Genomic DNA, 12,639 nt, shown 5'->3' with positions numbered 1-12,639 from the left:
AGTCTTTATTATTTGTTCAGACTCTGATTTTGAAAACTATTTAAAAAATATTTAAGTATCTGGCTCATTGAGATTTTCACAGAGAAAGTAATATGCTTATTAGATATAAAATAATACATTAAGTGTGGTTTTTAAATTTTTTTGAACTTGTTTCTAAACCACATTTGAACGAACATTTTTTAAATTAAAAAACAAATTTCTACCCTTCTTTGTACGCAAATACATAATTACAGGTTTTTTTTCAATATCTAACTCAACCAAAAAAGAATTCTTTAACAAAATAAAATAAATGACTTAGAAATATATTTGGAAGATCTTTCAAGGTCATCTAGTTTATTCCCCTTAGACAAGAGCATTGGCTAAATCTCTTGCACAGGTAGTAGAAGCATCTTTATCTCTAGAGGATCCTATCCTTTAACTTTCTTAGAAAATCTGTATTACTATTTGTTTTTCAAAGAGCTAACAAATCTTTCTGGCTAAAATGTAATTTTTTTCCCTTCATCTGTCCTGAGTGGACAGTGATACTAGCTGGTTATTTCTGTTCTTGATGTGACATCACAGTATAAAAAAGCAAATTTGTACTAAGCCTTTTCTGCTAAAATAGAATAATTTTCATTTCACCTCCTTTCTTAAGATCACCTTTGTTTCTCTTTAATAAATTCTCTTAACTTCAGAGATCTAAAAGTGTAACACATTGTCAGAGTGAAAAAGTTAATTCAAATAAATTGCGTATGCCATTTTTAATGTGTGTGTATGCACATCATATTTTTAAACAATTTCTCTAAAATGTGAGAGGTGAACTTAATCCTAGTGGTTTTCTGTTTATTCTGCTTTCCAAGTCATCATAAAAATTAACCCCACTTACCCTGCTTAGTAAACAAGTCATTAATATAATTTTACCCCTCTTTGCTTCCCATTTCTTCATTATCCCAGGTATCCCTCTGACAGTGGTATGTTCAATTTCCAACTTGTCTATGAATCTGGCATATGAGTCAGAAACAAAATTATCCTCAAGATTTATTACAACTTTCACCTCCTCTCTAGTCACAAAACCTATCAGACATACAACGGAAATCAACTGATCTGATACAGCTTGTATCTCATATGCTACATTGGCCCTTACCAAGTATTTGTGATCTTCTAAGAATCTGCAAATTGACTTTCCATGGTGACGGTTTTCTTCTGTAAACTCTATGTCATGCACTGAAACAAATAATATGAATATAGATTAGAAGTAATTTGGTAGTTAATTCTAATATATTTTTCTAAAGTTAAACTGGTTACCTTATGCTTATTGACTGTGATCTTTCACAAAATCCAATTACTAAACACTGCATTTGCATTTTTTTAATGTTAAGACACATCCGCAGTTCAGGTTTTATTAAACTTTAGCCAAATAAACTCATGTGCTAAGAAATATTGTATAAAGACATGATGATTTGAAAACAGCCTTAATCTTTTTGATTTCCTTCTCTTCTGTCCCATTTGACTCTCAGGAGTATTATTCTTCGAAAAATGTATCCAATGTCCTTAACTATATTTCTAGCACCACTTAAAAGAGAAATATATTCTCCTTTAGTATCTTGTAACTCATGATAAATTCAAATAACCTCATCATAAAAATTTTAAATACCTTTAATCTAAAATTCTTCCCAGTTGTTGCTTTAGCCTCTGTCTTGATCTTTAAATGCAAGATATTTCTTTGTGGCTGGAACCTGGCCTATTTTATACCTAATCAAACACTTATATTAGAGCTTAATCCAGCCATTGGTTTAGTCTTCGTCACCTGTTTTCCATCTTCTACTAGTATAGTGGAAAATTTAATCTGGTCATCCATTTGCAAATGTTTCTCTAAAGAATATCAAGTCCTCCTAAATACTTTTGAGCTTTACATTCTTTTCTATCGAATCTATTATTTCCCTTTATTTCTGCCCATTTATTTTCTTTAAATTCATTTACTTTTTTTTCCAGGTTATTCTCTTTACTTTCATTAGAATTTTAAATGCCATCCATTTATGATCACTCTCAGGGAGGCTGCCTTTCACCTTTAAATCCTCAACAAAGGCCTCTCAGAATATAGATCTAGGAGGTAGGAAAGCTTGCATTCTAATTTCTGGTCCTTGATTCTTATTCCCTTTTGGCCTCATATTTGGTTTGCATGGGTTACAACTGGTAAAACGAGGGTATTACTAATACCTTTCCTAATTAAGTGTAGGAAATTATCTTCGTTAGAATTTAGATAGATTTCGGAGAAACCTAAGCTGACGCTGATTCTTTTGCAGACACTAACAGATTCCTGCATATAAACATCTGCTTCAAAATCAGTGGAAAAGAGCATAATGATCTTTGTTATACAGGATGAAATAGATTTTAAATGTCTTATCTAAACATGCATGGATTATTTTAAGTAATTTTAAGTTCTGATGAATTCTTTAAATGTAGTTTTAAAAGAAAACTTAGCACTAAAAAATTAGCGTAATAGTAAAGATTTTGCACTAGTAAATAAGAGAAGCTAAAATACAAATGGTAATGAAGTTGTAATATTCTAAGGCCAAATCTTAGTATGACGTGCATTGGCCAGTGGTTTCTCAGCCTTATCAGACTAATGTCCCCTTATTTCAACTTTCTGCAATACTCATTTTACTATTCTGAAATGACATTCAAGATGATTTAACCTATTTCTAAAAGATTAACATGGTTCCTTAACTATAATATAAAGAAATAAAAGAAATCAGTTGATAATAAAATATTCTCTGAATATATTAATGTTCAAATATAACTATACTAGAAGACAATGTGATAATCAGGCATAAGGAAAAAAATGGCTTTAGGAGCATTAAAAAAATAACTAGTCCATAAAACTACTGGCTAAATGATAGAGCAGGAATATGGGTGGATAGCAAAGTAAAAGCCACTATTGGAATAAATAATAACAGATAAGACTTATTTATATATAATTTTTAATGTAGGAAATAATCAAAATTAAGAATTTCCATCGTGGCTCAGTGGAAATGAATCTGACTAGTATCCATGAGGATGTAGGTTCAATCTCTGGCCTTACTCAGTGGGTTAAGGATCCAGCATTGCCATGAGCTCTGGTGTAGGCCACAGATGCACCTGGATCTGGTATTGCTGAGGTTATGGTTTAGGCTGGCTGCTACAGCTCCAACATGACCCCTAGCTTGGGAACTTCCATATGCTGTGGATGTGGCTCTAAAAAAAGAGAGAAAAAAAATTAAGTTAAGAATAATACCAAAATCAATTGGGAAAAAATGAGAAAGTGTGATATTCGTCTAAGTAAACTAGTCTTTGCTTTTAAGTGTAATGTCAAAATGATTCCCTATGTGATAACATGCAATAGTAATGCATTGCACAGAAGAAAAGAAATCCCACTAAAAATGTAACATATATTTATCCTCCAGTACTTAAAATAGACCTTGCAGATCAGACATCTTCATAAGGAATGGATTAGAAGAAGAAATGTCAGTTAAAACATGGAGAACAGAGATAATAGAGAACAAACTAGTGGTTACCAGTGGAGAGAAGAAAAGGGGGCAGGGGCAAGATAAGGATGAAGTTGACATGTATAAAACTATGTATAAAATAAGCAACAAGAATATATTATATGACAAAGAGAAATATAGCTTTTATTTTGCAGTAACTTTAAATGGAGTATAGGCTATAAAAATATTGACTTACTGTGTTGTTATACCTGAAACTAATTCTAAATCAACTATACTTCAATTAAAAAAAAAGAAAAGACATTATGGAGACATTGTGGGAGACCTCTAGGAAGTTATTAAAGTGAGACCAGAAACCTACTGGCAGTCCTAAGACAAATGATTTTGAGTGTTTATTTTTTATCTAAAAACTAATATGTATTTATTTTCATTGTATCATTTGTCCTTTTACATATATAGGAGAACAGTAATATGAAATATTTTTAAAAAGATTTTATTAATGATCTTTAGTGTGATTCATATAATTATCTGCAATTTAATAATATTTAGTTCCAACACTCTTTCTACAAAAAAAAAAAAAAGGCAAATATCTTTGCTTACACATTTGTGCATGACAGCTATAAACACAGACTGTAACTTGAAATCTGAAATCTTGTTTTGGCTATTCAAACAGCGCATGTGGTGTAGCTATGAGTGATTTGGTTTTCCAAAATGTTGAACAACTTTTGATTAAATTCTAAGCAAAACAATGTAAAAATCTTCATTCTACATTGAAGTTCTGAAAAGTCAGTGTATACTAATATGTTAAAAGTACATTGTATTCTTTATTTGTGAAACAGGTTCAAGACTCAGATATTGTAAATGGGCTTTTCACCTGCATAATTGCCCATTGGGAAATAAGGTCAACTTTTCAGGGCGAAGGAATAGACACTTCTCATTCCTGTGGCAAACAAATATGCCCCTACAGATGCCCCTTGGGTGAAGTGCTGTCACACTTGAAACCACTGGCTTATCAATGCAGCCAATCCAGTGGAGTTTATTTGAACTGGTCACAAGGACAGTCAAAGCATATATAATAGTGCCCATATTACTGTTCTGCCTTAATATCAACAGATGATCCATATTTTTACCTGATTTTTTTAAAGCAACTCTGCAGTCTGCTACCAAAACCCAACATATAGAAGGATAATAGAGAATGAGAACTGAAAAGGGGCTTATGAGTTGGAAATATAACTCTATACTTTAGCTCAGTGTTCTGTAATCTTCTGTTAGTATCCCTGCGGGCAGTAAAATTAACTCAGGAGTGAAAATATGACATTTGAATTGGGAAAAAGACAGTCCTGAAGTCCTAGACTATTTTACAAAATTTAAATATTAAGATAAAGATCTAGAAAGTAGCTATAGAATGATACAAAAAAAAAGGAAACACTAGGATGTTATAATAATAAATTAGTGGTGTATATAGGAGAGTTTTCCCAAAAATGGGGTTTCTCAGAGACCTATCTGAAGGCTAGATTAATTTGATAACTTTGGGCTCTTACTTCTCTTCTTGTATAAATAGAAAAGAGAATGAGACTCTATATTCAAATGACAACATACTGGACAATAAATGCCCAGAGAGCTTAAAGATATTTTTTATCTAGATGGACTTGGTCATCATCATCATGGATAAAACTGAGGGAATGAATAGAAATGTACCTCAAGAAACACAGGGTTTGCTATATAGATAAACAGTCTCTTAAAACCATTTCAATCTTTTATAATAACTAAATATAAACTTTTATAAACAAAAGTAGTGTGATTTTTCTCTGGGGGAATATGAAGTGAGTGATGGGCATGTTTCCCCCCTTGGACTGTATTTGACCTGAGTTGATCATTGTGGTCCAAACTACACAATCTTACAAATTTAATTTTCAAGAGTTTATACCTCACTTGGTACATAAAGCACATTTCGATATCCAAAATGTTTTAGTTTCATTCTGAACAAGGGAAAAAATAGCATAAGGCAGAATGTGCTGACCACCAAGTGCATTTATGCAGTTTGTGTGTTTTAAACCCTCTTGAAGCAGAAAGTTAATGGCTACATAGCACTTGTGGGCTCAGGATTTTTTTATAAAACTCTTTCTGATGCTAATTTTTAAGAGCTACATAATGGTATAAGTAACATTACTGATTGTGTAGGAAATTCTGTGGAGCACTCGACTCTCCATAAGCAATAGACAGTAGGTTCACCTCAAAAGAAGATGTAGCTGCTCAATGTATATATCCTCAACCCATTGGTCTTGGCCGAGACTATGGCCTAGAGTCTTGGCACCATGCCAAATTGTCTTTGTAAGAAATGAATGTAAGAAATGGTCAAGGTTGGTGAAAGGGTACAAACTTCCAAGAAAATAATTTCATAATAATTATTCCAAGGATAATTTCAAACTTTCAGAATAATTTCAAGATATCTAATGCAGAGCATGATTAAAAAAGCGGGGGGGGGATCCCCATTGTGGTGCAGTGGAAACAAATCAGACTAATACCCATGTGGATACAAGTTTGATCCCTGGCCTTGCTGGGTGGGTTGGGAATCCCACATGGCCACGAACTGTGATATAGGTTGCAAATGCAGCTCAGATCCATCACGGCTATGGCTGTGGCGTAGGACGGCAGCTGTAGCTCCGATTTGACCACTAGCTTGGTTCCCAGGCTACGTATGCCATGGGCGCACCCCTAAAAAACAAACAAACAAAAAAAGCAAAAACAAAAAAGCAACCAGGTACTCTCAATCCCAGACAGGTCTTGCCACCTAGCTATGGTCACTTCACTTGTAAGTTATGTTTACCAAAGCATTCTTCTGCTATGTGTTTTACCCTCAAGAAGTAGTCAGCCTTAAATCTAAATAAAAGGGAAAAAAAGAAAGATTTTTAAATCCCACATAGAATCATAGAGTTTTCAATATAGCCCACACAATGCACATAAAAATGACATTTGCCCTTCTCAACCTTACCTGAAATTCCTCCGTCTGGACTTAACTCTTCCAGAATCTCTATGAAGCATCCCATACAGGTCATAGAAGAACCCAACTGGCTTGTCACTTGTCATGGCACGGTGAGGAGAGTAATACAAACTGGAGCAGACTAGGTAGCCATTCAGAAATTTCATGGCCGACATGATTTTAACCATAGGCAAGTCCTTCCCTGAATAGTTTCTAAATTACAAAAAGAAATTCTTGAGAAACTTCGAAGGTAGAATTTAGCCAATAAATAGGGAGTGGAGTTCTTTCTTCCATTCCAGCCTTTAAGGAAAGAAGCCAGTTAACTGATAAAGCTGCTGTCTGCTCTCTGGGTACCCACCTAGGACCCCATCTTATCCTTGGATACTTATATGCCTGCTCCATGTGGTGGACATGACCCTAAACCCTGTGTTCAGGTGTTTGCCAGCTGCATTTAGTCACAACTAAATCAGGGTCACAATGGTTGTGGATTACTAACAGGTCATTCAAGACCATCTCTTTCTTACTCTATTTTCCTGATACTGTCTTTACAAATACTTTCCAATTTTTTTAGGGCCTTTTAATCATATCAAGTCAAGCCTCCTGGGATCCACGTCGGATTCAAACCTCAACAAATACAGCACCATTAACAAGATTCCACAGCTCACTCTGAATTTTTCAGATGTCAAAACTGAAAAAAAGAACACATCCCCTCCTTCTTCAGATAAAACCATTATTGCACCCAAAGTTAAAGATCGAACACACAATGTGACAGAGAAAGTTACCCAGGTAGGACACAATTTTACTGTCAATTTTAACTGTTTTTAAGGTAATTTTCTGCCCCATAAAACTCATTCTTTCTCCTATTAAGAGAGGTAAGCCATTTCTGTGCACTCTAATTTATCTTCAGATGTTGGGTGGCCCTCTAATGTAATAGATAAATAAAACTACAGACTATGATTTTATCTATTACAAAATTAAGCAAAAATGGGCAAGCTTGATTTTTGTGTTCCCTTTGTTGCAGAGGTGGTTAACCTGCTATTCATCATGTTTGGGCGTTTATTATTTTGTTGCCAACTCTTGCATTATTAAAGCATGTTTTTTTATATAATGGATATGTCTATTGAAGGTTGAAGTTACTAGTTGGAATTTGCTCTTAATTTGTGGCCTCCTTTCTTGCACTTACATTACTAAGTAGAGTCAGATATAAGTCCGTGAGCTTGGGGAAAAGAGCTGTGTTAGTTGATGAAAAGTGAGAGTAAAACAGTATGTTCCACTGGAACAATATTTTATTGTTTTTAAACAAATATTGTACATTGAACTAGGGTGAAAAGTTGCTATCTAGCAAGAGTCCTGCTTTAAGAATAGAGAAAAATGATTTGTACTTATTTTATTAGAATACCCACCTAAGCAGTACCTAGCTTTTGCTTACTGTGCACTTATATTGTCGAAAATTCATGACTCTAAAATTTGTGTCAAGTAAACAGTTTTTTGTTTTGGGTTTGCTTTTTTTTTTTTTTTTTACAATTTAACCTTGTGTATTTGCTTACCAAATCTTTTTATAAACTGTCACAATATGAAGGTAAATTTGACCCCAATCTCTATCCTAGGCATTGAATATTTTATATTAAAAAATTTTGTAACTGTAATCACTACAAACAACACTACAGTAGTGTGTAAATAGTGTCTTACATGTGAGCTGAAATAGCTATGTAATGACTGCGAGTTGGGTATAAATAGGCCTGAGTAGTCTCTATTTATTTAAGATGAGAAATTATACATGCCAACCCTGAATATATATATTTTGACATTATATGGTAATGAGGATTTCAAGGATTTTTACCTTTGTATTTTGTTTTTCTTGGTAAACCAAACAGTAGTAAATGAATAGCCTACCGTTATTTGTATTGTATTGGCACTGTCTTAATAACTTTGAATTTTACTTGCAATTGTTTTTAACCTTAAAAGTCATATTATTTGTAGACCATAATCATCCTATGGATATATAAAAAGTAGGAGATCATAGATGTTGCCCATAAGACCGTTTGTGGATGTTGGGGTCAGGGCCCTGCCAGTAGCATTTGTGAGTAAAGCAGTGGTGGCACTGCAGCAGGTGTGGTGGGGGCTACAGTGACCTGACCTCCTGACTTGTAGAGCACAGTGCTCCCCCTGCCCCCAGGGCAGATGGCTGCCACTCAGCTCCAGCCAACTGTGGTCATGCAGGAGGGCTTGACCAATGTTTTTAAATCTTCCAATTTTAAAAAGAATCTGGAAATCCAGAATTTAAGCTAAACTCTTAATTTCTGAAAATTGAAAAACAATTCAAAATGCTTTTTCAGGCCAAAGAAAACACACCTTAAGGCCTGTGGGCAGCCCAGTTTGATCTCTGCAAGTTTTCATGAGCTTGGTTCACTACAGGGCCCTCCCCATCCAGCCATATTTGGCAGGTCTACTGTGCCAGGAAAGGGTGATGCATGCATGGAGAGAGGTGGCACCTGCACTAGAGACTTGCTGAGCCTGGGGAGAGAGGAAACATTTATACAAATACCCCGAATGAAGTCATAGTGACAAAAAATACAGGAACACAAGTTAGGGGGAAAGTAATTATACTTTAAGGGGGGGATTTTCTGAGAAGAAAAATAGATGAGATAGGACATTTAAGATGGATCTAGAAGGTTGCTTATCAAACTGGTAGTAGTTGAACAGCGTAACTCAGAGTCATATGCATATGTGCATTAACTCTGGCTAAGTCATTTATCGTGTGACAAGTATCATTTATTGTGTGACACTGAGGAAAGTTTTAGTGATGTCAAAACTGATTTCTTAGTGTTGATAAGAGAATAAAATATAATGGTGTATGGAAAAGTGTTTATCATAGTGCTATGTACATGACAAGTGATGTCAGCCACTATTCTGTTTATTAATATTCTTGTATGACTTACCCCTGCCCTCCTTACCATTGCTGTAGGATCCTTCTATCTAACTTTGTCAGGAAATAGCAGTAGTATTAGGTTCTGGGAATTCATGTGAAAAGGCGAATTCTCTGCCTTCAAGAAGTGAGGGAGATAGATGGACAAATATAGTACATAAGAATTTTGATACAGTGTGAATTATTACACTACAGGTAAACTCAGAGGGCAGAGGATGCTAGGAAAGGGAGCCTTGCCTATATTGGGAGTTTAGGGTAGTGATTGAGAAATACAAACTCTTAGATGAGTTTTGAAACTTGAGAATTTTATGAAATTGTGAATTAGAATCTGGAATGGGGCTCACTAAGGGAACTATGAGTACCAATGAATGAATGAAGCATGACGCATATGTATTACTAGAGTGTTGCATAATACATAGCTACAAGAATCTTAAAAGACTCAGAAATAGATTACCAAAGGTATTGGATAAAGTTAAGCATGAGTAAATCTGTGGGTAAAAAAATCTGCAAAGGAAATGCTTGCCTTCCAGATTCTTCCCTTGGCAAGATTCTGATTCTTACAGTTGTTTTAAGTCCAGAGATTCCTTTTATCTATCGGTCTTAGAGGCCACACTTCTGAATTCATCAATTCTTTGTGTCATATTCCATCTGACCTTCCTTGTTCATTGAAGGAAATAGAGAATAACTCTCACAAGTGGTGAATTTTTTTTTCTTAACTACAGTCCACCTGGTACAGGCTGATGTATAGTAGGGCCCACTTTGGGGAAGCAGAGCTTCGCCTGGCTAATTCCTACCAAATTCCAGTGGAGTAGTAGAGAGAAAATAATTAATTGGAAGAAAAGTTGAGTGGGTAAAGAACAAAGATCTGCTTTTCATCATGTAACTATGGTTCTCAGTTAAGAATCAAATTCTTGGCTATATCTGCTCCCTTTTAAATAAAAGTAAACCAAATTGTTGTACTCTTGTATGATATCACTATTTCTGAAACTAGTTCTAGTTCAAATGTTATACTAAGTTTTAGCATAAAATGTGTCATTTTGTTGTCATATTCAGCTTTTACAAATTTTGTACAAAGTCACTCTTCCTACAATGCATAAGAATGTCAAAAGGTTTAAGAAGATAGCAGTGTGGATTCAAAATATTTGTTGGCCAGTCACATGAGACTCTATCAATCAATGATGTAATAGAATGCAGGTAACAGAAGCCCAACTGAAACCACTTTAAGCAAAAAGTGAAAAGATACAGGGTCAGTGTATAAGGTTACATAGCTGAAAAGTGTAGGGTAGGGGCAGATCTGCTTTGGGCTGTGGACAAAGTCATTGTTTGAACAGCTGATGACATTCTCTTCTTTCAGTCTTGCTTTCTTCTGTATTGACTTGACTCCAATCTGATAGAAGCAAGGTCCTTAGACTCTCCTGTCTTAATGCTCTTAATGTTCAGATTTGGTGATCTTGGGGAAGGGCTTTCTCTCTACAAGTGTCAATATCATTTCCCAAGAAAGTGGAGTCTGATTGGCCAATTTGAGTCCTGTGCTCATCCTTGTAGTGGAAGAAGTGTAGCCCCTTGACTGAGGACCATATCAGAAGAATGAGGTAGGGGAGGAGAGGCTCCAAGGAGGGAGAGCAAAATAACAGTGGCCAATTTCCAAAACAAAGACAGAAATTCAGACTTCTAGCATCACACACACACACACACACACACACACACACACACGCACGCACACACACACTTAATAAATGCACATTGTGTGCTATGTAGGCACTAGAGACATAGAAGTATAAAACCTAGTACCAACATTCAGGGGATTATTAATTACTTGAAGAAACATGATACAACAAGATATACTAATAGCATTTGCAAGTGCTAATATAATACATGCTACCAGATCATATTATGAAACTAAAGGTAGTTTGAGTTTCCTTTATATACAGTACTGGCCAAATTATGAGCAATTAGTTCTGCAACTTATTACTTTATTACTTAAAAAAAATATCTGCTGAACTTAATAAAAACTCATATTGTGATCTTATAAAAAAAAATGGGAGTTCCCGTTGTGGCTCAGCAGAAATGAATCTGACTGGTATCCATGAGGATGCAGGTTCCATCCCTGGCCTCATTCAGTGGGTTGGAGATCCAGCATTGCCATAAGCTCTGGTATAGGTCACAGACACAGCTCGCTCGGATCCCTTATTTCTGTGGCTGTGGTGTAGGCTGGCAGCTGCAGCTCCAATTCAACCCCTATCCTGGGAACTGCCATATGCCTGCTGTGGGCGTGGCCTTAAAAAGCCAAAAAAAAAAAAGAGAGAGAGAGAGAGAAAGACATATGATGAGGAAGAATGACTACTAGTCCACAACTACAGTTTACCATAGCTTTGCTAAGGAAAATGTTCAAAATTAGTTTGGGGAGTAATCACAAAGAGACTGAGGTTACAAGAAAGAAATTTCTGAATGTTTAAGGGGCCATATAATTTTGAAATCTACATAGAATTTTAGACCTAAAATAGATTCCCATTATTTGGGATTTATTTAAGTATCTTATTGGCAGGAAAATAGAATTGTGATAGATTTAATAACAGCTGACATTGATTGAGCATTTATTATTTGCCAGGCTCAATGATAAGCAGTTTAACAGATTTTCAATTTTAATCCGCATAACAGCCCTGTAAGTCAATACTATTATTACAATCTCTGTTTCATAGAGGAAGAAACAAGCTTAGAAGGAAGCAACGTGCCTAGGTCACACAGTAAATGGTGAAAGTAGTCTTCAGACTGAGGTCATCTGATTCTAAAAGTAGTTTTTAATCTCTAAAACACATCCTCTTTAATTCTATTTTGTTTTCCTGTATGTCCCCTAAATCTACTCAGAAATTAGCATGACATTGGGAAATACTTGTAACATTTGGCTGTATGGAAAACATCATAATCCAAAAGTTTAGTGTAACTTATTAGAAAAGTATATCTGCAGAAATAAGGAAGAGAAAGTGGTGTACTTTCTCTAAAACTCCTCAAAGTCTTCAAAAAGCCAAATAAAACCATCCTTAATGGAATGCGTTATCTTGTTTAAGTTCATATCCCAGTTCTCTTAAGTTAATTTTTTATTAGGATGGAGGTTTTGCTTTTTGTTGGTGACATGCCACTTGGTTGCTGGAAAAGCAAAATTTCTCTGATAATTACTGACATAAAGAGCTCAAAGTATACAGATTAATTTTTCCACTGAACTTTGTCCATTGTAAATATGCTTATTATCTCTTCATTTGATTAAATGACTCTCA

The 12,639-nt window shown here is 35.0% G+C and overlaps 1 protein-coding gene across 23 annotated transcripts in view; it reads left to right on the top strand.

Moving 5' to 3' along the window:
• The window catches only part of KCNH7 (potassium voltage-gated channel subfamily H member 7), a 501,977-nt gene that overhangs the window by 355,677 nt on the left and 133,661 nt on the right, over positions 1-12,639 (top strand). For all 23 annotated transcript variants that reach the window (XR_014830513.1, XR_014830512.1, XR_014830517.1 and 20 more), the window contains one exon: positions 7,013-7,227. Coding sequence is in view for 17 of the 23 variants with exons in the window: in XM_085001285.1 (XP_084857411.1) it covers positions 7,013-7,227 (215 nt within the window). In the remaining 6 variants the exon portion in view is untranslated. The remainder of the gene's footprint in view (positions 1-7,012; positions 7,228-12,639) is intronic.

This window comes from Sus scrofa, chromosome 15 (assembly GCF_054392235.1).
Source record: "Sus scrofa isolate SSC_HxYL_T2T_F1_AM1 chromosome 15, Sscrofa_HxYL_maternal_Yorkshire_Landrace_v2.0, whole genome shotgun sequence".
NCBI classification, from domain to species: domain Eukaryota; kingdom Metazoa; phylum Chordata; class Mammalia; order Artiodactyla; family Suidae; genus Sus; species Sus scrofa.
This window is presented reverse-complemented; position numbering and strand designations above follow the sequence as displayed.